At 47.3% G+C, this 27,049-nt stretch overlaps 2 protein-coding genes across 2 annotated transcripts in view; one reads left to right on the forward strand and one right to left on the reverse strand.

Annotated features, from left to right (window-relative positions):
- LOC111862907 (immunoglobulin domain-containing protein oig-4) overlaps positions 1 to 27,049 on the reverse strand; it is a 125,218-nt gene that overhangs the window by 70,353 nt on the left and 27,816 nt on the right. The gene's annotated exons all lie outside the window — the stretch shown is intronic.
- Positions 1 to 27,049, forward strand: part of LOC111862976 (latrophilin-like protein LAT-2) — a 46,470-nt gene that overhangs the window by 2,675 nt on the left and 16,746 nt on the right. Inside the window, exon 2 of the mRNA XM_023848878.2 lies at positions 1,099 to 1,293. Within this exon, the coding sequence (XP_023704646.1) occupies positions 1,121 to 1,293 (173 nt within the window). The 5' untranslated portion in view covers positions 1,099 to 1,120. The remainder of the gene's footprint in view (positions 1 to 1,098; positions 1,294 to 27,049) is intronic.

The raw sequence follows: 27,049 nt of genomic DNA on the forward strand, positions 1-27,049 counted from the left end.
CTCTCGATGTCGCTAAATGGCAATCATATGGAGAAATTAACCGGTTATTGTGTTTCTGGGAAGCATCCAACGCCCTGTTCTTATGTATTCAAAAACACACAGCGTTACGGAGATTGGATTCTGTCTCCGTATTCAGGTGGAACCCGCTCAGTTGAGCGTAATCGATAGAGCTAGTCCCTGTCTCCGGGACACGCGCACCAACACAAGACAGGATATTTCAGCACAAACCATGTACGCGAGTGTCAGTCCGGGAGCCGAGACACGGAGCAGGATGACTCGTCTGTGGCTCAAATCACAAACAGGAAGAAACGTAACAAAATCCACTCTCTGATACAGGCGAAACGTCAGCTTCACACTTCGGCCACATCTCCTGATATGTAGGCTCCACAGTCAGTCTGAAAACGGAGGAGAAACTTCTTGTGCCCCGTCGAGGATCGAACACGGCAGTGCAGCCCGTGCTCCGTCACTTTACTCGGTCTTTTTAACAGAGCCACATTGTGTTTCATATACGGTTAGAACTGTATTCCTTAAAGTTATTTGGACGAATAATACTATAAGTGAGTCAGACAGTGAAACATGGTCGTGAGTCCTGTGGAACTCATTGCACTCGGTACCCAGAATCACTGTGCTGGCGGAGACCAGCGGCAGTTGAACTGCGAACAGGCGCAACAAACGTTGCCCCTACACGGAAAGACCGACCCCCATTTCTAAACATGTATCTCTAAGGGAGGGAAAAGAATCTTCGATATAGATCTCGTAGAGACCTGAAGCCAAGAATGACTGTGCTGACAAGGGCCATTAACGGACAGACCGAATGCTACAGTTGCTCCCAACTCCCAAATTACTAAGGCGGGCTTCTCATGCAGATCTCACCGAAATGTAAACCTCCCTTTTTGTAGAGGCCATCAAATTATGTGATTTGAAAATAATTAAGAAAATCAAAATCCCGCGGTCCCTGTCTCAAGCCACTGACGTCTTCATTTTCGCCTGTTCTTATCGCTAGGAGGAGCTGGCGAATCCTGGGAACCTCCCAACAAAATGACGTGCTTTGTGTCTCTCACTTAGCCCTTCTCAGCCGCTGTGCGTGCTGTGTTCCAGAGAGTGACTGCAGCGCCTCAGCATGGAGTTCTACACAGCGCGGGTCCACGGGTTCCCGAACCTCACGGTTCGGGGTTTGCTGACCGGTGGGGTATCTGGAGAGCAGATGACGCAGGAAGGCGTCCTGTCACTTGTCGTGGTGCTGGGCAGTAGCGTCTCCCTCGTCGGGCTCGTGTTCGCCTTCATCACGTACAGGTACGTGACGATCCAGTGAGCTGCGTGCAGCGCTCGGTTGCCTACTCAACACCACTAAACTGCATGCAAACCTGCAGGTCGTACCTCACAGAGAACGCTGCCTCTCCTTAGTGAAGCCCGACCGGTTAATGCTGTGGGAGTGGATGTATAGATCGACATTTTCTTGGCCTGAGCACTAGCTGGAGGTTAGTGCTCAGCTTCACGCCCCGGTCGCTTTAACCCTGGGGAAAGAGCCCCCGGTACCCGTTGGATAGGATGTTGGGTGGATCCCACAGCCGGTCTGGACAACGTGGAGAAGAGATAATTCTTGACGATACCGGGACTCGAATTCGGACCCCTCGGCCGTCCAGCCCGTAGCCAGTCGCTATCCCGCCTCTAACCACTGCACTTTAAAGGGATTAAATAGAAATTGAGAATTTCAGTGAGCTCTACGTGTTAAGTCGTGTGCCTCTGTAGGTTCGAGATCCTCCCAGCAGTGGTTATGAAGAGTATTACTGTCTTCTGCGATATAACGTCGTGTAGTCAGATGACGTTTCGGAGGAATACATCGCGCCCATCTTCAAATGTGGGCTGACTTTCAGCGGAGCGCACGGCGGTATATCACAGAAGGTAGAACTGTTATACGGTGAGCCCATACGTAACGAAGTGGGCCCACAATATGGGGACCCATTCCTAGTGAATTTCATGCAGTTTGAAGGAGAGCATAACAAGTCTGCTAGGCTTGTAGCTCACCGAAGGAGTACGGGATTTGCTGAACACAGTGATTTTGTTGTACTCTCTGAAACCTGACATTCCCTCGCTAGGAAACCCAAACATTCATCAATAACTCCTTAATTTTTGTATGGTTCCGTATGAAAACTGACAGGGACGAAGTTCACGTCTATCGAACCAGAACCATCACACCCCTCAACGAAGTCGACTCTACCCATGACGTCGAGACGCGACCGCAAGACAGGCGTGTAGGGTGACTGCGTGTGCCGCAAATATGTGCTCAGCGTGTGTTTATTGTTCGTGAATATTGGCAAACGGGTTCATTTAAACAATGTACCTCGCAGGAAACACACTGCCTCGTCATAACAAAAGCCAGCCGGCAATGCCGTTTAGAGAAATAGTAGGCATTTGTCACGGGAATTACACGAAACACAAAGATGCATTGTGTGGGCGAACTGCTTAATGTTTTAACGTTAAAGCAGACGGTACATATAGTGACTAGTCTGTTTATGGTGACTGTACTTAAAGTAGGGTAATGGAAATGATTTTGAAGGGACGGGTAGTAGACTAATTAGAGGTATGTTCCGACATCTGGCTTGAGGAACTGAGGAAAACCACCATAACTTTTCCCTAGACAGAATATGCTGCGTATCTATCAACCTGCGCTGTTCGGCAACAAGCAGTTGCTTGTGAGGCACCCTACAGAGGCTGCCAACTTATTGACGAGACGTGAGCAACAGAACGCTATGAATTGAATTTCGCGGCCAGGTCAGAATATTCTTGCACTGCAATCGATACTCAATTATCGAGAACCAGCATAGGATCGATTAACGGTCACGGCCCAGGCAGGGCCACAATCTCTCGGGTGTCCTGCACTCTAACCCCAAGCACCATGAGAGATCGTTATCAACGTTTCGAAGAAATCTGTTGCCTCCGTCTTCAGGATAGAGAAGCAAGTCAAGAGGCTCGGATCGGTGCGGGTAAATTGTTGCTGGCACTCGCCAGCCCAGTCATGCTTGGTTCCGAATCCATCATCACATTTCAATGTCTCATGACTCTGGGTTTCTTACAACTCTCTATCAGCCAAGAGGGGAGGAGCGTGCTGCACTGATATGGGGAGAGGAAAACCCGGGAACTGGACCCTGAGCGAACCAATGTTGATTCTTTTCTACTCTGAAGAGGAGGCAACAGGTTCATCGGAAACGTCGCAGTATTAATTTCCTTGTTTTTGTGATGAAGTTGCAATTAAAATTCGCTTACTGGTCTGATGAAATTCAGTTTTCAAGAGTTAAAAAGAAAATATGGGAGCCTGGACAGAAGGGGAACACACCAGGAATGGCTAACAGCCCCCCCCCCATTTAAAAGAAGGAACACGTTCGAAGAAAGAAGTGGCATATACAAAATTCTAAGGACAAGAATTTAAATAATTCTGACGCGAGGAACGCAGCTTTCTTTCCGTATCAACACCCAAGATTCTAGAGGAGACCACGGATACAGCTTAAATGTAAGTATGTAGGCAATTTTCTGGCTGCTGCATCCCACAGCCCCTTGAAGGAGATCTTGGTCACTTGGCCATGGAGCAGTGGCCAGAGGGGCCAGTAAGGCTGCAACTTGTGCAGAAAACAGAAAGTCACTTTTCATGAAGCCCAGTTCACTTCGCTGTGGCGACGGGAATCAAACAGCGCCAGTTTCAGTGCTCAGGTGGGGCGGCTAGAAAAGCAAGGGTCAGCTGACAGGAGGATCGAAGTGGGAATTTTCTCTAAAATTACGTCACCACTACAAAGCCCAGCCGGTTAATGCTATTTACTGTGAGAACCACACGGAACATATATATATATATACATACCGTGGGCAGAATGCGGGATTTTAATTTGTTGTAGCAAGTGGTACATATGGTTACCACTGGACGTTAAATGGTTAATATTCGGTATATTTCCTTCTTTTCTTCAGTTTCAACCATTCTTTCAAAGACCCAGCGGAAAAATACATTATGTTTACCTCCCCTTCACCCCGAAGGCTCCACTGTTTCAGTCAGCGAAAAGTGACTAGTGCAACGCTCCATTAGCAGCACAGCCCCTGAGATTTCCGCTCGACAGATATACACGAGTTGTTACATAATTAGCCTGAGCCGCGCAATGCTTTGCTGTTTGTCGCCATGTCGTAATTACGCAGTTTCCATGGAAACCAGGCGTAAACGCGCTCTCTCTCTCTCTCTCACACCTTTACTATAACTCTTTTCGCATCGAAATGCGAAGAAATGACACGTTTCGAATAAAGTTGACGAAACTGTAAAGGAGAAAGGTGGCGGGAGGAAAGAAGGGGGATAAGGACGACAACAAGACGGACGAATAAAGAAGAACTGGAAGGAACCTGGGAGAAGGCAGAAAAGGAAATTATAGAACAGAAGTTCATATAGCCGAACAAATGACGAAACAACACTGAATTTTCAACAGACATTACAATTAACTGCGTAGGATATATATAGATTTGCGTCACTTACTCGACACAGAAGATGCCTTCTTCAGAAGCTGATACTCGCTCAGGTAGTAAAGAAACTCTACCTTGTTATGGAACCAGAAGATACATTACGTGTTGAGCACAGCCCGCCACCGAACACAGAGGACAACAGTGCACTTCCCACATATCACATAATAGACACGATGACTGCGGGCTCCTTTGTGACCTACTGTATAACTTAGCTGCTGCATTTTCTTTATGGTCCACAGTTCGTTGCTATACTAACTGAAATTGCTTAACTTCAGAGCTTTGATCTCACCGTTAGATTTTGTCTATGTGCAATATACATATATGATATTGTTCGTATATACACAGGACCATACACAGACCTCAAATATTATTAACCGAGTCCAAAGAAACTTCAGATCTCTCTGACTGCCAACATACATTCAGTTCTATTTTACAAAAATGCTGCTGATCTGTTGCGTTTCTTACAATAATCAGTAATAAGTTATAACCGAAACGTCGGTCTTTTTCTTACTACAACCTAGCAGGGATGGGCATTATTTTGGGTCTCCTTTTGCCAATTAAAGTTCAGCGAGCCTAATATTCATCGAATGAAAGCTATTGCAAAAGTTCGAAGGCAATGCCATGTATTCCCATTTTGTAAAGAATTTCGCAACAATGCGATGAGCCAATTCTCGATTTCCCCGTCACGACGTCCTGGATAGGGCAAAGCGCGCCTTTGAGGGCTGTTAGAATGCACCGCCTCCAGCCCCTGTATGCGACACGTGACTCTAAGTGGCAGGACTCAAGGTCCATTTGGGAACACAGCCCTCTGCTAACTAACCACAGCCACCGATACGCAGCAAATTCCCCGGAGCGCTTTTCCTGATATCCGCTCTCAGCGCACTCTCTGAACCGCGGCGGACACGTCAGCATCTTCACTTCCAACCCACACACAGAACTGAACACGATCAGGCAATGGAAATACAGTCCATTCAAGCAGAGCGCTGCCCTTTGTCTGCAAATGCAAACACATCATTACATGGAGAACAGAAATCTGGAGGGATTACTCGAGAGGGTAGGAGAGAAACCGATACGGCTTCCCAGAGATGAGACAGGCAATAACAAAACATAGAAAAATTGTTGCTAGGTTGCCTATGTAAGTCATGACGCACTCTGGTTCGTAAATCATAAAGATCTGACTTGTTCGATTTCTGATAACAGACAACTGTGTCGGATTTAATTCCATCAGCCGTTTAGTGATCTACTGACTCGTGAAACTCAATTTCAACGCGAACTTAATAGGAAACTGTACTCTGAGCCGCACTAAAACCTCAAGTCCAAAGCGGGAAAATTACGCACATCTACAGTCTTTTGTTCCGCAAGAGTAGCTATGGCAACAACTCGCTGGGTGTCTATTGTTGGAGTCGTAATCCGCCCGGACAAAGCTCGCCTGGCCTCTTCATCTTCAGAATATGGAGTCTTCTTTGAATGACGCGACTCCCCGATCGATTCTGCAATGGCTAGTTCCCTTGTCTTCTATCCTCAGGGTGGGGTGACATCAAGTCCCTTGGTGCTTAGGCCCTTTGCTCCAGCCCCTCATGATCGATGGCAGATGCAGAATACTTAGTGGGATGAGAATTAGCAGGGGAAACATATACTCTCAGAAACCCTGCCCCACTGCTCCTCTTTCCACCACAAATCCCACCAGGGCAGCCCTCGTCAGAAACCAGAGATAAACCCCGTGGGTCAGGGCACGGCAAATTGTGCACCCATTGCATCAGTGTTCATGGGATGGGTTGAACATGTAACACACATGACAGAGATAAGAAACCTCAAACCTCAGTCAAAAGTCTGAAGGATCCTACACGTAGGTGCGAGGATAATATTAAAAAGAATTTTAGAGAAATAGTTGTCTAAGGTTGTGAAATCTATTAACTGAACCAATGGCCGAGTGCTGTGAATATGACACGTGACACATATGATACGTACTTGGGACTCTCACGGTTGTCTTCCTGGATGTGATGCCGTGCAGTCTGGTAGGTAGGTAACGTATTGGATGAGGGGAACCAGTTGCCCCATCGTCACCCTTCTACTCTTAGCGTGGTGGCAGCAAATCCCTCCGAAACACTGGCATATGCCTACCAGACTACACGGCGTAACATCCCAGAACACTGCCTTACGAACCTGAGATTTCACCTGTCATTTCAACAATACGTGGATAGTGTGCGTTACCATGGAAATGAGGAACAACTTCCTTACATCGAGCGGCCTGGTGTAGCGATAACAATCTGGCTCGTATTCGAGAGCTGCTTGGGTTAGACGCGGGTTATACTGACTGACGTTCATCGTGGTATTCCTCAGTACCTCCAGGCAAATGTTTGGACACTGACGCTTCCTTCCAAATCCTTTAAATCCATCATCGATCATCTGTTATTCATTGCTACGTTCTGCAGTTTACGGACTGACAATGCCGTAAAGTCTTGTCGCTAGCTGCAGAACTTGATATACTTGCAACTTACCGCAAACGTGTCATTAGCAACAAGGCAATGTCTTGCGCCTGCGCTGTCTGTCCGCTACTTCTCTACACTGAACACGAGACCTCCGTCATGGCGCTTCTGGTGGTTCCCCTGCATGCTGAATCCATCTTTGTGTTGACAAGCTGACGGCCCACGACACTCTTTGCTGACAACGAACGGTAACGTCAGCAAAGTCGTGTAGGTAAAGCTATCCCTGGAATCGGCCGTGGAGGCCCATAGGGTTCTGAGACGTCGAGACTCCCACACTTTCTAGAAAATCGGCTCATAGATGGCGGTGAGGTTGTCAGGCTTACGCGCCGACCGCCCTTTACCCTCAGGAAGATTCCTGGTACTCATTTTTGTTAGAGGCCGAGTCGACCCCAGGGCCATAGTGCGGCTGGGAGGTCAACTGAAAAATCTAATGGCCTCATCGGGACTCAAACCCGCGACCTTCCGGCTTGTAGCATAACGCCCAAACCAAGAACAGTACCGCGTGCTATACATTAATATAAACACTTGAGAGGCAGGCAAATGTGAAGGTCCCGATTTCTGTTCGTGTCGCGAGCGTCGGAGCGTCGGAGCGTCTATTTCCCGCAAGCCAGGCCACCGACCACTTTAATTAAGGTTTCCATGGCCCCTATATACACACACAAAGCGCCGCGACGTTCTGTGGCAGATAATTAAGTTATGAGGGCCGTCCCCCACAGCTAAGCTACAGGAGACGTTCTGTATGGGAGCTGGAGATGTATCAAAGAACTGAGCTACATGTGTTTGAGTGAAGTGATTTCATTACTGAGCGCGGCGCGGCGCGGAGCGGTGCAGCGCCTGTGTTACGGGATGCAAACAGAGCGCCCGCGGCATGGTCCCCATAGAGTCTGCCCGTGCACAGAGCACAGCACTTGAGAAATTGAATATTGGCTTTTAACTCCGTTTAGTTCGCAGTCTTGGCGATTCGGTGGAATATATCGGCTCCATTTTCAGGGTCGAAGATTAAGCTCAGTAAACAGCAAGCAGAATTACTATGCTTCCTTGGCTTACGTTCGACCCTGAAGATGTAGGCGGCATTATCATCCAAAACTTCAGCGAACTTCTACCGGCCTACACGGTGTCACAGATAATGCACTTCATAGCCAAAACTCAGAGAACCTCAAATATAACGCACGGTCCATATCATTATCCACTTCACTACTATCCCGCCATTTATGTCGAAATCTTCCAAGTGGCCTCTTTCCATAAGACTGTAAAACCAAAATGCCGTGCTATATGCACGTAGCAATGCCTGGAGAAGAACACGGAGCACAGTAGAATCCCGATTATCCTACGCACCGCAACCAGGGAATATCAGTGTTGGAGTTTTCTCACATAAAGTGTTTGAAAATTATAATCACAATTATTAATTTTTCATTACTCATCTGTTTTAAAAGTTTTTACTCCTAGTCTAATAGTATAGTGCTGTGGCGTACAGAGCCGTTGATAACCGGGGACTCTGCAAACAGCGGCCGTTGTTGGGTAACGCCCGCAACAATAAAACAACGGGGTTAAACAACCGCTCGGTAAACACATTCCCCCGGAAACGAATGCGAACAACAATAGAAGAACGGTGTTCTCGATGTGGTCCTCGCCGAGGAGTTATCTTGAAGATAATTAAGTTGACCAGTTCAGCTGGGGGTGTAACAGGGCCACCCTGTTTCTGAGGGATATAAATAGGGGACCTGGCCCTCCAGGTTGGGGGAATATCGAATCATAGAGAGTAAAATATAGCCATGAGTCCTGCGGTCCTCGGACCTCAGAATGAATGCGCTGGCGAGGGTCAGCATAAATTGTAAACGACAGAACCATCCTCTCCTCAGAGAGGATATATATAAGAATTATGACAGCAAGTGTTCAATTGAAAAAACTGTCGTGAGTCTCAAGGGGCTTGGCGCCAAGACCAACTGACTCTGACTCTGGCTCTGACCCTGAGCAGTTCAGTTCTCAGCTGGAAGACAGCCTGTGAAGAGGCGACTAGGTTGGTGAGAAATGAACGCAAGCGAGGGACCAAATTACTTGAGTTGGCAGTTGACAGGAGTTCTTCAAGGGCGGCTATGACAAGAGGACTTGAGTGCGGGAAGCTGAAGAATTTCCACTGTTAGAAGCCGTTGCTAGGGAAGGGTTGGTGAAGACAGCAGGCTGGAAAAGGTTTAGCGGGTGCTGCTGTGATCTGTAAAGCGGATTACTTGTAGTTCCGAGTGTTGTGTATAAGTGGCCAATAAAGCCATTTACCAATCCACACCCCGTCACACCCCCTAATCGTGACAGTACATTACAATAACGTTCCTTTTCATCGACAAGAATTTAATCAAATTATCCGAATTTGCGATTATCATAACCACTTTTGTCTTTAATTAACTAGGATAATCGGCGTTTTGCTGTATGTCATGTTATTGCAGAACGACCCCATACTGCCATGTTAATGTCACAGCCGAAACAAACGACGCCTAAATGTTAAGCTCAGAGAAAGGATTCCCCGATTTGGCTTCAACTCCGATATTTTCTCATCGTTGCTAGGAAACCTTGAGTGCGTGCGTGCTTCGAGTGCCACTACCGATGAAAGAAGCCCTTGAATGCTATATACATAAAAAAGCAGTAAGAGAGTGTGATGCATTACATCACTCCCTCCCATCAGCGCGACTGACTGCGACAGACAGACAGACAGGTTGGCTGGTGCAGGGGCCGTCACCGCGTGACGCAGAGCGCTCACACACGAGCGGCCCACTTACACAACACAGTCTTCGATTTGGTAAATATGTAACGATGCCTACTGTAAACTGCGTGCTGCGTGGACACATGTGGACTAAAGACAACATATTGTCACGTGACTACAGACGGGGTTTCGATTGGTAATCGGATTGACTGAACACTTAGAGAACGTAAATACAAATAACTACGGCAGTCTCACTGAGTTACACACTCCAAAGATCACTGTAACTACAGCACATGTAAAGTCTTCTGAGTCTTCACTAATCGTTGCTTAGTAGCGGCTTCCAACGGCGGTCGCAGCCCCAGCTATAAGTTTCACATTTGTCGCAACTGCAACTCTCAACTGACTCATCCAACCACTCAAAGTCGAAGTCAAAGTTACTTTGCGACTGACGGTTTACCGTGAATCAGTTCGTCTTGTCGCCAAGCACCTTGAGGGTCACGACCAAAGGAACTATTAGTCCCGACACGTACTGCACAGAAAACATCTCTTCCATTATTGCGTGTTCTCTCGTCGGGGAAACAACTTGTCCACAGAGCCGTTCCCTAGCAACGGCAGTTGTAGTGTCGCCTGTTTACACAGCTGTTACTTGGCAGTGGGTCTACATGTCACAATTGCAACATGGGCGATAAACTTCTGATCCAACTTTCAGTAAATGAGCCTGCTTCCTGCACACGGGTACCTGCCGAACAGCACGCAGAGACCACAGGACCTTGCTCACCTCTGATACATAACGAGAGCCAACCGAAGTTTCAGAACAACGCTTTGCCTCTGCTTTTAGGACTGAGGTCTAAGGCAGACAAGAAAGTAGCACGAGGGAGGCAGCAAGCAAAAGCTGGCTTACTCTTCAACCCTGAAGATGGAGGCGACATGTTTCTTGGAATACAAGGCCTTCTGTTACAGAAGGCAGAAAAGTTTTCCCCTGTGAGGACGGCAAAAATCCTGTCACCGTTTGCTTGTTCCTCCGTCTTCAGTTCGACGTTGTCAGTCAGACGGGGAAACACGATGACCCAGATGACCACATAGGCTTATTGATTCGCTCGCTCGCCTTCAGATGTCACATCGCGTGATCAGTGAGTCGATATATCGATCGACCAGGTCACCCACTTTCGTCCCTTGCGTGTGTATCATTCCGGCGTGCAAGCGAACTTCCTCTATACGGGCGCCATAAATCAGCCCTTTGAAGCAAGAACTTCATGTAAATAACATTTAAAATTCAGTTCCTGCCTCAAAGGAAGCGCAGTGCGTCTCCATTATAAAGACCAATCGGTTAGCGCTTGTTAGGGAAATATTCGCTCTTTACGTCAAACACAAACGGAGTCCGTGGGCGAAATGCAAAGTCATTTAACGTTAAAGAAGGTGGTACATATATTTACCAGCACGCTTTGAAAAGCCAATTGCCGGGCACAATTACAAGAGACGGAAATATCTGCTAAGAGATGTCCACATTCCAACAGTGTTTCTGTTGTTACCGTGACACCGGAAGCGACGGCTGGGTGTTGGCATGCAGAAAGCAGCAGAAGGAAACTTGGAGCCGAGAGCTGAGACCGTTCTGTAACCAACACGAGGCAGCAGTTGAACTCCTGCAATGAATGAAGTCTCCGAAATACAGCAGCAGACCCCACTCGTTCGCAGAGCATTCCTCGGGATCTGAAAGTAAACTCTCTCTGCTGATCTCATGGAACTGACGGCTTTGTATCGAGGGTGTATCGATCACCTGATCTTCCTTTGTTGCGCCGCTTCTAATTCGTTTCTTTGTTGGCTTTCCCTTTGTTCTGCGAAACAAATGAAAGTAGTTCACCGCTTTGCGTTTGCGGTTTCAGCTCTTTCAATTCCAATTTATTGAGCGATGCGGAGAAAGAGCGGACTATGTCTCATGAGAAACTCGGAGGGGCTGAACGTTCTTGATCCCCCCCCTCACACTCTCTGCCTTACAAACTGCTGTCACATTCTCTGTGCCACATTCACTAATTGCAGGATGATGATAGGACACACCAGGGTGAACATAGAGATACTTGGCTTACGAAAGACGTTGACATGGTGTCCCCTTGCCCAGTGACACACTGCTCGATATCCGTGCATGCCGCAACCAGCGAGTAGGGAAGCCTACCCTCCAGCAGACATCACGGGAAGAAGCCGGGCGGAATGAAGCACTGCCCTTCATGCCCTACTTTCTGCAACCAGAGAGCCATTTGCGTGTACTTCAAATACCGGGACTCGACCGCGCAATTCAAACATGGCGCTGCCTGGACGCTATCGGCTCCGCTGAAGCAGCGTAAAATAAATGGCAACCGGTGGCCCTGAAAAGGGCCGCGCATGGAAATAGGAACAGAGGTAAATCGCGAAGAAATCGAAGAAAGCAAGGAGACAGCACAAAACAAATTAACTAGCATAACTCCGGCTGAGTATTTAACGAGAAGCATGGTGATCTGTTATGCAAGCGTCCGTACTATTAACATATTAAAACGTACTATAAAACCACTTACTTTCCCTGCTTTCTCTCCCGTCTTACATGTTACTGGGTGATACATAAAGGCCGAAAATAATCGCCATTTCCACGAATAACGCTCGCAAATACTCAATCGTAAAATCCCACCTTTGTATATATGTAGTACACATATCAGTATCAAAATGTTATTAATACTCACGAAATAGACACGATACGTAAAGACAGAAAATACTACTCGCTCGTTCGTAAGCCACTGCATAACTTACGTTCATGAAGCGACTTAACACTCGACAACTTATTGATATGGTAACCTGAAATTATTTAGATAAGAATTTGGGAGCGTACAGAACAACTGTACAAAGCATAGCTTCACGTAAAGTGCAGGAGTCCTTGCCCGTATGTGAGGAATGGGGCACACACGTCACACATGTCACAGCCTGGCGATGACAGTTCATATCACTGCCAGTTGCCACCGGATCGCGACGCAACAGAACAGAGGCAGTGACGTGTATGAAATCGTAACCAGCGCATAACTCGATCGCGCTGTTCGCAAACGTGGACACGGGCATAAACAGACCCTGCGGTCCTTTGTAATACGAGATAACCGGCGTAGTCTGGGATTTAATGGCGAAATTACGCCACCTCATCGATATTCAATTATGCATACTCATACGCAGATAATGATGGTTGCAATATGTAACGTGGGTCCTAGTGCACAATCCCATGTCCAATGGAACGCAGCCCAGCCTGAGACGCAAACAGGCGTTTAGCTATGCAAGAAACATTGGCCATCTCTTTAGAAACCGACGGTTCATCGCCGTGTTCACTGGTCGCTATCCTCAGCCAGATGAATCCATTTCACACCTTCCAGTCCTATTACTGTAATATCTATTTGCACATTATCCACTCATCTAGGGCTAAGTATTCACATTGGTCTCTTTCCTTCGGGATTTCATGCCCAAAACCACGTAAGCAATTATTTCTTCTTCTTTCACACGCTCTACATTACCTGCCCATCTCATGTTCCTTGGTTTTATTATTCCAGCAACATATGGTGAAGGTTACAATCGTTAAGCTCCTCATTATGCAATTAATTGTTCATAAAAATATCAAACCCTTGAATTCCCCTGTTATCATTTCCCAAGAACTTCCACAATCCTAGCGCGAGTACGCGCGGCAGTGCCCGTTTCCTTTCTCCTTCTTTCCATGACGGGGCTTCCCCTCGCATTACTCTCTTGAATCGCTGATCTGACATGCGGGATTATCTGAGACGCCGTGAGCAATCTCGCTCACATCCCACACCGCCGGGAGCCAAGAACCGAGGCAGACATGTCTCATGAAGAGGAACTTCAGCAGATCAAATGGCCGAGGTGTGACGTTCCAACAGAAAGTCGCAACCTAAAGCCAGACTAGTTACAGCAGCTGTGTTTACAGAACGCCGGTTCGAAACAGCTGTAACTTAAGTATCGGGCCTTTGTGGCTGTGACTCCAGGCTTTAACAAGCTCGTGCCATATCGAGACGCGCGGGAATATGGCCGTCCTGCCTTACAACTTGAGATAATCAGACTGCATGGCTGCTGTAGCACTGAAACGCCGTGCTGGAGCGGCAACTTCTCTGACACGCCTGTCAAGCTTGTATGGACGCTCAAGGCGTTATGTCCTCTTATTCCCGTAGAATATGGGCGCTCATTTCCGCCCGAAACATTTGAATTAATTTCGTTAATGATTATACCTCTCTATGAAGAATGTATGTGATTTGTGGTTCCCACAGCGGAGAATGAGGAATTGCGTGGTTTTCTTCAGTTCCTAGAGACAAAATCGGGGATGGTATCTTGAAATGTGACACGACCTCTTCCTTCCATATTCTTTTCAATTCACTGCTTACCAGTCACTCGCAACCTTACGCAGCATAATATTGTACTGTCACGTGTATGGATGTGAGTGACTACAGACGGGGTTTGGATTTATAATGGGTTATATCGAACTCTTTACAACTCGTAACTACGAGAAAGGATTGTGCTCGCACTGTTCTACACACTTCACAAACCGCTACAGGACACGCTAGGTCTCCTCAGTCTGTTACATTTTTCAATAGCCGTTGCCTGGTAGCGGCTTCAGCAGCGAATGTTCCCCTTCCTCTGAGTTTCCGAACTGTCCCCGGCCTCAGCTACCAGTTTCTAAGAAAAACAGAACTCTAGCGGTTATCTAACTCACTAATCAACTCACTCTCTCCACTTACTGTCCTGCTTATTAACATATCGGCACGAACGGCACAGAAAACAGCGTTCCTGTTGCAGTGCAATTGTTGCCGTGGAAACTTACTTGTTTGCGGAGTCATTATTTAGTAACGGGTCTACATGCCGCAGTACGGTATCGCATCGCAGCATGAGACGGCTAATGGCTAACAGGAATAAATTAGACGGCATATTTTAAGTTACTGGCAACGTCGTTAAACAAACAATTCACTTGGCCACGGAAAGACAGACTCTGCACTGGATTATAATTTCCTTCACATTTACGAGACACCATTCTGAAATCTGCGAAACAGCTGACAATCTGTTATCGAGATCTTGAAGCAATTTTAACAGCAATAAAACACAGTGAGACAAAAGAGAAAGGCTGATGAATAAGTAAAAAGGCAAGAGAGAAAGAGCGGAGTGAATGCAGGCATTGATGTATGCAGGGATGTGATACATACACATTAGCGTGTTCTCCTCCACGCGAGAACACGGGGAAGCTTTCAACACAAACGGAATATTTCATGAGCCGCTCTCCTCACAGCATCACACATGGGGGAGGGGGTACTTCCTCCTCCGTGTGGCTACCCTAAACACATTCAATCCCCGGAGTCACAACAAGATCAAAAGCCATGAATGTCCTTCAAATGTACTAGGGTTCGAAACTTAAATCGAACACAGCCGGTTATTGTGGCAGTAACAAGTCGGATTTGTATTCGGAAGTTTATCGGTTCAAATCTCAAACGGTCATTGGAACCAGCCTGATATTTCTTGTGGAGTTCCCCAATTACTCCACGCGAACTTTGGGAAACTATCTTGAAATAGGCCACGATCACCGTTCTCAAAATCCTTTCGAAACCCCCGTTTTGGATGAATTCTCAACTCCCTGGAGTCTCCAGTCACAACCCGGCACCCGCCTAACACCGTCTTGGTGATGTTCCTCCGATATGGCTGCGCGTAGCGAAACAGACAGTTTCAAACGGACGGAGCGCGCTCCTAACTTTCTGAAAGAGATTTGTGAGTCACGCAAAAGAGGTGACCCCTCTCCTGTGGCAGGTCTCTTCTTACACGTTTTAAGTCTGAACTGATACCAAATAATATTTAAAAATCCACTTTCAATCTCGCCAAAAAGATACTCCACTAACGTAAAAAAGTTATTGTTCAGGGGATCAATATCTCCCCATTCTGAGAGCCGTACGAAACACAGATACACGTGCATGCACATCAACTTATTCTCTCGTCCTGTTTCTCTGTCACTGCACAAGCTCGCCAGGGCAGAAACACGCAGCGCAGCAAGCGCAGTCTCAGACATAAATGTCAGTAAATAGCTGGTCACTTGATTCTGAATTCAAATATATTTTAATTAACAATCAACACTGCGTTCACAGGCGCGGTACGTAATTTTAGTACACAGTGGAGTAGTTTCGGCAAGGTTGACACGCCCCTGATATTGGAGCGATACGGCCGAAACATGTAGTGATAGAGAAGTAGGGCAAGACAATAACAAAACTGCATTTGAGGCGGAAATAAAGGGTAGGGGTTTCTGCGTCTTACAAAACGGGTTTTGGATTCGAATTTACTGGGCCTTTATGCTACTTATTGCAACATTTCACAAATGTCTATCTTCAACTGGACATTCTCGACTTCTGACCACACTACTCCTCCAACTGAACTGTCAGTTATTGTTCGCTTCTCGTTATGGGTCGGACCACGCAGAAAACATATCCATTGCCTATCAATAGATGTCCTCCTTTGTTGCGTATTCGTTGCCACGGGATGTGTTTACCGAGTCGTTGCTTAGGAATGTGTCTATGCGGTACAGTATCAAGAGGAAGCTTAAACACATCAACATAAATACACTCTGGAGGGAAATATTAAGCCCTCCGGATATACGTGTAAAAGCGAGTGGTACGTATGTACACCCGTGGTTGTCACTGTGTTAAGAATTCTGTTTCGTGCTAGCCCTTGTTGAAGACGTCACGCGAACGGGTCGTTAGGGCAGAACTCCGCAGAAGCTAAAGCACCGCGTGTCACATGACCGCCCAACCAGAGTACAGTGCAGTGCAGTACGGCCACATGTGAGACGGCAGCTAAGCACTCAGCAAGGGGAAACTGGCGGCTCCAGGGGTAGAGTCCCACTGTCTGTAGCCACAATATGAAGATTTTTGCAGACCGTAGCATAGCTCAGGCAGGTTAGTCGCCGGCTTCCGATCGCGGAGTCCGACTTCGATGCCAGGTCCTGTCATCTGGAAAATGTGCCAATGGGGCTGCTTTTATCCCCCCATTCCCGTTTCTCCTGCCAATTCTCGCAGCTATTCTATATACTGGAAGCATCGTGGAACACCAACTTAAAGAGAATCCACGGCTTACATGGTCAGTAGAAGAAATCACCACCCGCACTTATCAGCACTCAACGTTTCGGGGCCCAACTGGCTGCCATCAGCGCTTGACCAGACAGCAGAGGAAACTCCTGCTGCCCCCCTCCCCTGAACCATGAACCAGGACTTGCAGAATATAAAACACGCAAATCTGGCGTTGCTTCCGGAGAGGAGCAACTACTCTGAAATGACGGAAAGTTTAAAAGGAAAAAGCCCCAAATGTCCTTACTCGTCTGCAAGTGGGAACCCAATACGTCATCACTTGAGCGTTCTGTGTGCTGCCCGAGTCGCGCGGAGCGGCCAACTTGATCTGTTCCCCGCCGGACAGTGATTCACTTGATGGGAATCTCATGAGGCGAATGATTGCCAGGAGCGTTCCCATTACCCGCACAGGCTCAAGTTCTGTGGAGCGAGAGCTAGAGGTACAGGGTGCGTCAGAAAGCAGTTCACTTGCAGTGAGCTGGAGCGCAGGCCACACTGCCCTTATCACATGGCCAAGCGGACGAAGCCTGGGAAACTTCTAACAGAATTATGCCCTTTATACCCTTCGCCGTCTGCTCTTCCCGACGTCTCTCCACCCGTCGCACTGTTGTGGCGTACTTAGATTAGGACACATGCACTTTCTTGCTTAGAATTACCTCTCCCCCCGGGACACACGAGATTGCATGGTGTCACAGGAGCGAGACCTCCACAGTCGCCATTGTGAAGACCCGACGCCCGCGACGCTGGCGTGGAGAGGGCACGGCGCCTGAACTGTGTGTACCTGCAGCCATGACGTACACAGCAACCCACAACTCACCGCAGCCACAAGCCTGACAGCAAAACTATCGCGCCTTCTGACAATGAAATACAGCCGCAATAACCCGTCGGCAGGCGTCTCCGTGCACACTCACTGCTGTAGCAACCACACAGCAAGGCAACGTGAAACAGTTCCTTTAGATTTCACTACATTAAATAATTACGAAATTCCGAGTTGTCATAGCAACAAACTTTGAGACCGTTAAGACGCTGCACAATATAAGTCATGTACTAGGTCATGAGCGAGTGAGTAGATTTCTGTTTCAGTACCGTGCCTTTTCTGCAAGTACAGATAATACTTTGATGTGGACGATTATGATTATTTTTGTGTGTTATTCGTGGGATATGGCTTTATCATTCGATAACACGTAGGAGTGGAGAGGAACGCGAGGGCAAGAAGGGGAGGCTAACAGCACGGAACTTACACAACGGGAGAGGAGTCGAGTTCCCATTGAATTCAGCTCAAGCTGTGCGTCCCCTGGGCCCTCCGCTCTTCCCGCCAAGCATACTGACAGCACGAAGCAATGCGCGCCGCGCGATATGTTGGCATTGTTCCATCTTTTCAGGTTCCAGCTTATCGATTCTTGTGAACTATATCACAAATTACAGACTGTTTTCCATTCATGCTGGGATAGTGCTTCATATACGTCATGACCACAGCTTTTCCGGTTCATACATCGCTGCTAACCCTTTCAAGTGCAAAATTCATCCAAATTATATTCACAAATTCCATTTGTATCTTGCAGAAAACACACTGCGCCTTTATCATAAAGACAACACAGAAATGCTGTTCAGAGAAATAAACGCTATTTATTGAAGAAGTTTGTCTAATATATTAACTATGCAACCACTCTTCATTAAGCCGTTCAAGTCTGTCCGTTATAATGCTCCTGGTCCTCGCCAGCACAGTCATTCTTGGTTCTGAATTCTGTTGGATTCAGATCATATTTAATGTCTCAGTGAAGTCCATTTACGCAATATATAGAAATCCAGTTCGAACCTCACATGAAGCATTGCGCCTGCGCTACAAAGCCCAACCGGTTAATTCTGTTTGGAGAAACAGTCGCTGTTTATTGTGAGAACCATAAACGTAGCGCAGTTGGTTGAGGCACTATGCTAAAAGCCGAAAGGTCGCGGGTTCTAGTCCCGATGAGGTCATTGGATTATTTTGCAATTGACCTAATCCTTCCGGCCGCACTATGGCCCTGGGGTCGACTCAGCCTCTAACAGAAATGAGTATCAGGAATTAATTAAAAAATTTTCCTTGGGAGTAAAGTGCGGCAGGCGAGTAGGGCTGACAGCCTTACCGTCATCTTTGAGCCGATTGTCTAGATAATGTGGGAACCTCAACATCTCACAACCCTATGGGCCTTCATGGCCTGTTACAGGGATACCTTTACTTTACTTTACTTTACCCATAAACGTGTGGGCAGAATTTTAAACCTTAAGGTAGTGACAAGTATATTTGCATGTTTGCATTAAAAAGATATTCGGCCATAAGGAGGCAGGGCGTCCATTCTCGCGGGCCCAGATAACGAACCTGCGCAGTGCCCAAGACGCATTAGCGAGCAGAAACACCACTCATTTGCATATACAGTCTGCGTTTAGAGACGTGTAAGGTTAGAAGTTTTCCCGGCGGTGGATATCAAGTGCGCCATTTTCCGGGATGTTAAACAGAACGTCTTTTAATTCGTGGCGTGGGGTGAGACCCAGTACAGTTGCTACACCGGCCAGTAGTGGGCCTCTTGTATCAGCCCCGGGTGGTACATGAATATCGTGTAGACGACGGAATTAGAAATGGAAGAGGAGACCGAAATACTCGGCGAAAACATACACCAGTGTCACTGTGTCCACCACAAATCCCACATGGCCTGACCTGGAATCGAACCGGGTCTGCCGCAGCGAGAGCCCGACAACTAACCGCCTGAGTTAGGCCACGACAATTCTTCCATGAAGATGGAATCAGCACATTCGTCTGAAACGTCAGAAAACGTGTACCAGGCTAAATGGACTTACATTCTGAAAGCGGATACAACTGTGTGCCCCCTTGCCCTCCGCGTTACGCAGTGTTACAGGTCACGCTCTGACCGCTAATGGCGCTCATAGCACGCGAAGACTCTGCAAACTGACAGACAATCGATCGGCCGGGGGACGGCCGAGACGTCGAGGCGCCACTACCCTACCGCCGGCTTCCGAAACACGCAGATTGCAGAGCAGCAGGGGGGTGAAGACAACAACAACAATAAAACTTGCAACATATGCAGTGGACCAGGCAAGGGGCCCCGTCAAGGGTACTGTACGTTGCCAAACGTGAGGCGCAATGGCCTTCTATTCTACAGCTTGTTCTGCGAATGAAACAAACGCAATTCTTTTGCGTCCTGTTGTGACAACAATACAGGACAAAACGCAGTTCTAGATAAAAAGAAACATGTCCCCATTGAAAAGGGATTCTTCAAGTTTCAACCTCTGGGTAAGGGGTGTATGAGGCCGCGCCATGCCTCAAGCAGTTAGTCGCTGGCTTCCCACTGCGACGGCCAGGGTTCAGTCCCGGGTGTGGTCAAGTGGGATTTGTGGTGGACAAAGTGGCACTGGGGCGAGATTTCTCCGAGTACTTCGGTTTCCCCTGCCAATCTTCATTGTACCAAATTCTCCATCATCATAATCACCCGGGGCAGGTACAATAGGCCAATCAGTGGCCGTCGTGCCGAGTGGACCCAGCTTGACTCTGCCCCCCAATAAGCGAATTAAAAAAAAATAGGGGTGCATGAAGTTTCACTCTAACACCAAGGGATACGTTAAGTTCCTCCCTCATAGCGACGGGGGATGTCAACTGAAAGAAAGAGCTACTTGCTTGAAGTTAACAAATGAAGGTGTTCCTCCCGCCTGTCTCCTGTGTCAGTTCCGTCCCGTCCTTTCATTTTGCCGTAAATTGAAACGACAGCTGCGATGTCGTCCCGAGGCCTCCACTTTGCATTCCGTTTCTCATTTCTTCATTTTGCAATATGTCGCTGCCGTTTCTGTTCGCTTGCCTTTCTTTCTCATAACCCGTGCTTCAATTCGGAAACAAATAAAACTGGCTGAACTGCACGCCGTGTACAGCCTTACGAAGATACATTTTCCCAATTCTGGACTTGAAAAACAACAACAACAGTTTCTGGCGAGAACTAATCGCCTACTTTTCTTTCATACGACACGGATCGAATAGAAAACGACGCGTCCTACCATTCCTCTATTGTTCCTTCTGTATTCATTGCCGCGGTAAAGGGTTTTACTAAGCCGTTGCCTAGCGGCCTCCGTAGTCTAAGGGTAACGTTCCCACCTCATGACTTAAGTTACGCGGGTTCAAACCCGGCGGAGGTCGTGGAATTTTTAAGAGCGGAAAATTTCAGGGACCAAGTCCTCCGGGAGGGACTTTAAGCCGTGGGTCCCGTGTCGTAGCTTTACGGCACGTAAAAGATCCTCATGTCTCTAGGAGACCTCTGAGCAAAATTAGGCAAAAAGTTTCCCGCCCAAGTAGTTTCCAATGCCTCCGGTAGATGGGGAAGTTATCGGGTACCAATGCCAGTAGAGGACCGACCTCGCTGACAGAAAGGGGAGAGTTATCGGGTACCACTGCCAGTAGAGGGCCGACCTCGCTGGCAGAAAGGGGAGATAGCAGGCACCAGTACCGTTAGGGTATGGAGACAGTAGAAATTAAAGGGGGACGTACAATAGACTATCAGTCACGGTGCATGGGGAAACCCACCCCCTCTATAGTGAATAACTGAAGCCGTTGCCTAGCAACGTAGGGGATATAAATACGGACACACAGACTGATTGGAGGGATTTATGAAGTACTCCGTTCGGATGGACTCAGGCGCCATGAGATACACGCATACCAAGTTTCATAAAGATTGGTCCAAGCATTCAGAAGTTGACAAGGGAGGGGATACACAGACACACAGACAGCAAGGCAATCACACAAGCCCACTTGGCAGTAGGCTAACACCACATGCATTTCCTTCTTGTGTAGCGGCATATTCTGGTTTTCGAGACAAACGCATGAAAGCGGGCCCGGAAATATTTACACCATGCGCAAGCTTCCTAACTTCGTACAAGAGCCACTTGCGAATATGCGCCACGTCTTGCTAGTATCTGAGAAGTAACCGTTTCGACCCCCGTCGGGGGCACCGTCGCTTTACTCGTTCTCTACCAGTTCGGCCGCTTCGCTTTCACTTCAGAAGTTATCCCAAGCGACTGATACATGACTACTAGCGCTGTGAGGGGCCGATGTTTTCAGGCAGGCAATAGTGACCCGCGCTGTCATACTATTCCCTTCTGGCTGCGTTACGTGTCTTAGCAACGTGTTCATTTTCCGCGGTATGGGGTTCGGTTACCTTGAAGGGGTGCACAACATTCGAATCAAACGGATGACTGTACCGACCGGGTTGCAGCAATTTTTTATAATGACTGCATAACAACCAGACCGCGCAATAATGTATGAAGTACAGTGCTTCGCAAATTTTCAGAACAAAACTTTTCTTTTATGCAGTATTGTAACTTGCACTGCACGATGTGTATTAGGATCTATTTCCCCCAGGGATAAAGGGGCTGAGCGTGAAGCTAACTTATCACTTCAATCTAAGGCTAAGAATAGGAATACCTGGAGCAATACCTCCATCCCGCAATGCGACTTATTGCTGTGGGACTTAATTAAGCACAACTAAGTTGGAAACGTGTTTCTACTCGTGCCAGTGAGGTTTTCATCCGGCTGAAGATTCATATTGAGGTCTTCTGGGTCTAGTAGGTGGTAAAAGTGACCCATGAGAATCACTTCTCTCTCAACAATGGAGACAGCTCTCCTCCGGAAACACTGCTACATATGTACCAGAGTTCGCGATGTCATAAAGCAGAAGACCACATGTTCACAAATTTCGCGACAAGTGTCTCGTCCTGCTCACGAGGATACACGGTGCTGACTGCTATTACGAAACAAGAGCGTCACTTCCGCAGGGACGTGAAACAAATGAGAGCTGCTGCGCGGCACACGAGCAGGACACACTCTGCCTCACGGATAACCACTCCCACGCTACGCACGACATATCTCGGTTACGAGTTCTGTATTTTCTGGGGTGCAATTCTGTGTTTAGGAAAGTGAAAGCAAAGTGTCATGTCAGGCCTTAACAATCACGTCCGTTCAACAATAAACACTGTACACGTTACTATGGCAATACAAGCCTACTGGCAGAACAAGGCATTTTAAAATAAAGGGAAGCATGGGAAGAGTTCTTTCTGAGGCTATGGGCATGCTCAGCCACACATCTTGGGGCTCCACAAATGGGAGATAAGCCAAAATATATCAACTGCATTAAAAGTTAAAAGGTAAAGCTATCCTTGCAACAGGCTGTCGAAGCCGACAGGGTTGTGAGACGTCGAGGCTTCCACATTTCCTAGACAATCGGCTCACAGACGACAGTGACGATGTCAGCCTTACGCGCCGGCCGCCCTTTACCCCCAGGAATATTCCCGGTACTCGTTTCTGTTAGAGGCTGAGTCGACCCCAGGGCCATAGTGCGGCTGGAAAGGATTAGGTAAATTGTAAAAGTCCACGTCATTGGGACTTGAACCCGAGACCTTCCGGCTTGTAGCATGGTGCCTCAACCAACTACGCTGCGAAACGAAAAGAAATGATATCAGGTTCTCGCAGCGGTACCAAGATGTGACGTCGTGTAGTTTGATATGTAGACCGAGGTGTATCAACTTTTCGGAGGAACATACCTCCTCCATCTTCAGAACAAAAGTGACTTTGAAGATGAAGCCTGTGAAATCCTCCTAAGTGTTGGATCAACTTATGAAGCCTTCGAGGTGAGAGGTCTCAGAAACAGGCATCCAAGATGTGCTACTTACACATGCATTAACAGATGGGATGTGTACGAGTATACAGCGTAAGGTGGACAGGGTCGAGGCTTATTTTGTTGCAGTGTCCCGAAATGTTCCTAGAGGAAACGAAGCTTTGCTCTCAGGTCAAGTTTCTGTGCCTTCACGACACTACAGCGCCATTACAGGACTCCGTTTGCAATTCTGTTTCCTGTCTGCTCGACATCGGTACCAAAGTAACTGTCGGGAAATCTCTGTCACGTGACGACCCGATACGGACTTCTCTAGCTCAACCAATGTGGCGGACAGGTAAAAAGAACGCAATTCTGACGATCAGTACAAACGGAATAAATATCGTAGGCCGAGCTCCATTCCACAAATTAAACGCAGTTAATTTTACTTTGACTGTAGGTTTGGTTTTTGAAGCGCAGTCGAGGTTAATTTAAAGTCACGTATTGGCCCCTTCGCCGGCCACGTAAACGAGTTATTTTGTGTGGCCGACCCTGAACGTTCCATGCTAACTCACGGCAGTGCACAGCGCTGGGGGCAGATCCGTCTCTCAAATGCCACGTTCCGCGGTCATTCCCAGTGCAACATGGCGATGTACGGGTCTGCTCTGCCACACCATACCTCGGGCGGTCGGGTGGGATTTGTGGTGACCAAAGTGGCACTGCGGCAGGTTTTGACCGAGCATTTCGGTTTCCTCTCATTCCACCGTCTGCTACGCCCTCATGTTGTCATCTGGGGCTGGTACAACAGGACAATTAGCGGCCGACGTACCAAGTGGACTCAGTCTCACTCCACCCCACAAAATTGATATGTATATAGTCACGTGTATCAATGATTATAGACGGGGTGTTCGATAATTAGATTTATTGACTACTTACATGTCGTAACTATAAATACCTAAAATACTATCACTAATTTACACAATATACAGTTCACTAGATCACACGCTAAGTCTTTTCCACCCGCCATAGTCTTCACTAGACGTTTCCTGGTAACGGCTTCTAACAGTGGCTATTTCTCTGCTACCGTGCTCAAGTCCTCTCTGAACGGCGGCTCCCTTCCAACTGGCAATCCTTACTCCAACCAAGTCTTCTCTCCACAGACTAAGCTCTAACATTATCCCTTGCTTATAACATCTCGGCACGGACCACGTAGAAAATATCGTTCCTCTGTTGCATGCGTACCCGTTGCAACGGGAAAGTGATTACCGATCCGTTCCCTAGCGGCGGCAGTCTGTTCTTGCTTATTAAGAATCTGTTACCTATAATGGACGTTGTTCCGTTGTTTCGCGGCCGCTGCCAAGAAACGAATGTTGTTTCAGACTCGTTAACCAGCAACGGCTATTTCTCTGGCTCCACAGTTCTTGCTTTTGAGCAAATAGACCGCAATATATAAAAGCATACTCGCCAGAAATTGGTAGCAGTGTCACTCATTTTATCGAAGTTTCTATCGTTTCGAGTAAAAGTGTCCACTAGCCTCGGGCGCCCTTTCCAAATTGGGACGAGTGTGCGCACTGCGTGCTTTGTGACGCTCTCATCAGAGCCCATGTGTACCGCCGAGTGGCAGATGCTAAAATAGTGATGAATTGGAAATAGTTTGGAAGGAGGTGACCGTGGCTTAATTCAATTTCCTCGAGGGACTGAGCTAAGTCGGGGAAACTTTCAGTCAGATTAGTTGATATCGCGACGTAGACTCGAACTGGGGACCTCCCGGACACAAGCTGGGAGGCAGCTTCACCCTCGCGCCTCCTCGACTGTAGTTTGGGCGCTGTGACGGACGGACAGACGTGATAAAATTAATTTTAAAGGAGACGCAAACAGCCACACATGTATAATCTAGCTGCCGTTACAGAATTCAGCTGGTCATACGAGTTACAACCTGGGCCCCAAGGGAGGGGGGGGGGGGTTGTAAAAATTTTTGCGTCTTCATTCTGTTACACAGTCACATGAATCACTACAGCACGCACCAGACGTAGTCCTTGCTGGCTTGCAACTCGCACGGCAACTAATCATTACAAACCGCAGACAATGTTTGCAGAACGGATAATATTACGCTGAATAAACTTCCTCGCAACAGACAATGGACCTTTCTTGAGTAGGAAACTAATGAATAGTCCTGTAACAATCCTAGCGCAAACAGAGATTTGTATGTGAGCCTGTGGGACGCAGGCCAAGGCCGGCCGACTCACATGCTCAAGGCAGTAAATACAGAGGCCATGACAGTTCAGGAATAAGATAGGATACGGCAATGCTGCTCCTCCAAATTTGGATTTGAAGATCTCATAGCAGTGACTATAAAGAGTTATATTTCCTCGAACGTTACACCATGTCGTCTGGTAGAAATTTACGGAAGTTTCAGAGGAACGTACCACCTCCATCTTCAGGGTCGAAAAGTGAGGCAAGCAAGCAACCAGCAATACGTAGGCAGCAAACAAATTAAACTTTCTTTGCACTTTTTGTTCGATGATTTTAGCATATCTTCCACCCTGAAGATAGAAGTAGTATGACTCTTCGAAATGTGGGTGAACATCTAACGAACAACACGGCTTCATATTCTTCACGCCAGTGTCCATCTCACCGACCCACAATTCATTGCACCCACAAGCGTGACAATAAAATTATCGCACACCAAATTTCAACATACCAATGTCAGTTAAATTAAATAATGCTCCGCTTGCTGCCTACATATTTATGGTTGCTAAACTTACTCTTCGACTCTGAAGATGGAAGCAGAATGTCTCATCGAAAAGTCTGTGAACTTCTATCGCATTACAAAGCGTTATATCTTCTTTAGAAGTTCTTACGAATTGAGGAGTGACTGGTGGAATTGCGGAGATAGAGGTGCATGCAAGAAGGACCTTAAGACAATTAATTTCTAAACGCCGAAAATAATTTCACTGAGTGAGAGACACAACAAAGTTCCTACAGTAGAGCTGCAGTTGTCAGTACTGGGGCCAGCACGGAGTTTCCCCTGCCCTTTGCTAGCCAGGAGGATGCGAATAATGTTGTTATTTAAGATTTGAGGTTTTCACGGCGGTGACTATGAAGAAAGCAGTCTTCTGGGATGTGGCACCGTGTAGATGTGGTGTTAACCGACGTTTCGGAGGAACGTATCGCCTCCATCTTCAGGGCAGAAGGAAAAATAAAATCCGCAAGCGAAGAGACAGTGCGAACAGGTGCATGCAACGTCGGTTAACACCACATCTACACGGTGCCACATCCCAGAAGACTGCTTTCTTCAATGTAATTATTTGTCTGCGTTATTCTGGTAGCTCCTTCCACCTCATCGTGAATGTTGTTAACAGGTGCCAATATACAAATTCCGCCTTCTAAAGCTGCTTATTGATTCACTTATTTTCTATTTTGTTACTGTTCAACTTCTTTAGGGTTTCATGTTTCTCGTGACTTCTTGTCTACTCTATGCCTTATCTCCTCACTACATTCCTTCGTTCCTGATGTGCTTATTAAAACAGTTTTAATCAGCGGGTTCCGGACAGATGTCTCATTAGCTCGTTGGAGTAAACGTTCGTTTTCTTTATATCTGTGGTTAACTGCTTCAAGACATTTCAAATTCGCTGAACTTCCATTCAGACCGGG

This window comes from Cryptotermes secundus, unplaced genomic scaffold (genome assembly GCF_002891405.2).
Source record: "Cryptotermes secundus unplaced genomic scaffold, Csec_1.0 scaffold1274, whole genome shotgun sequence".
Taxonomy (NCBI): domain Eukaryota; kingdom Metazoa; phylum Arthropoda; class Insecta; order Blattodea; family Kalotermitidae; genus Cryptotermes; species Cryptotermes secundus.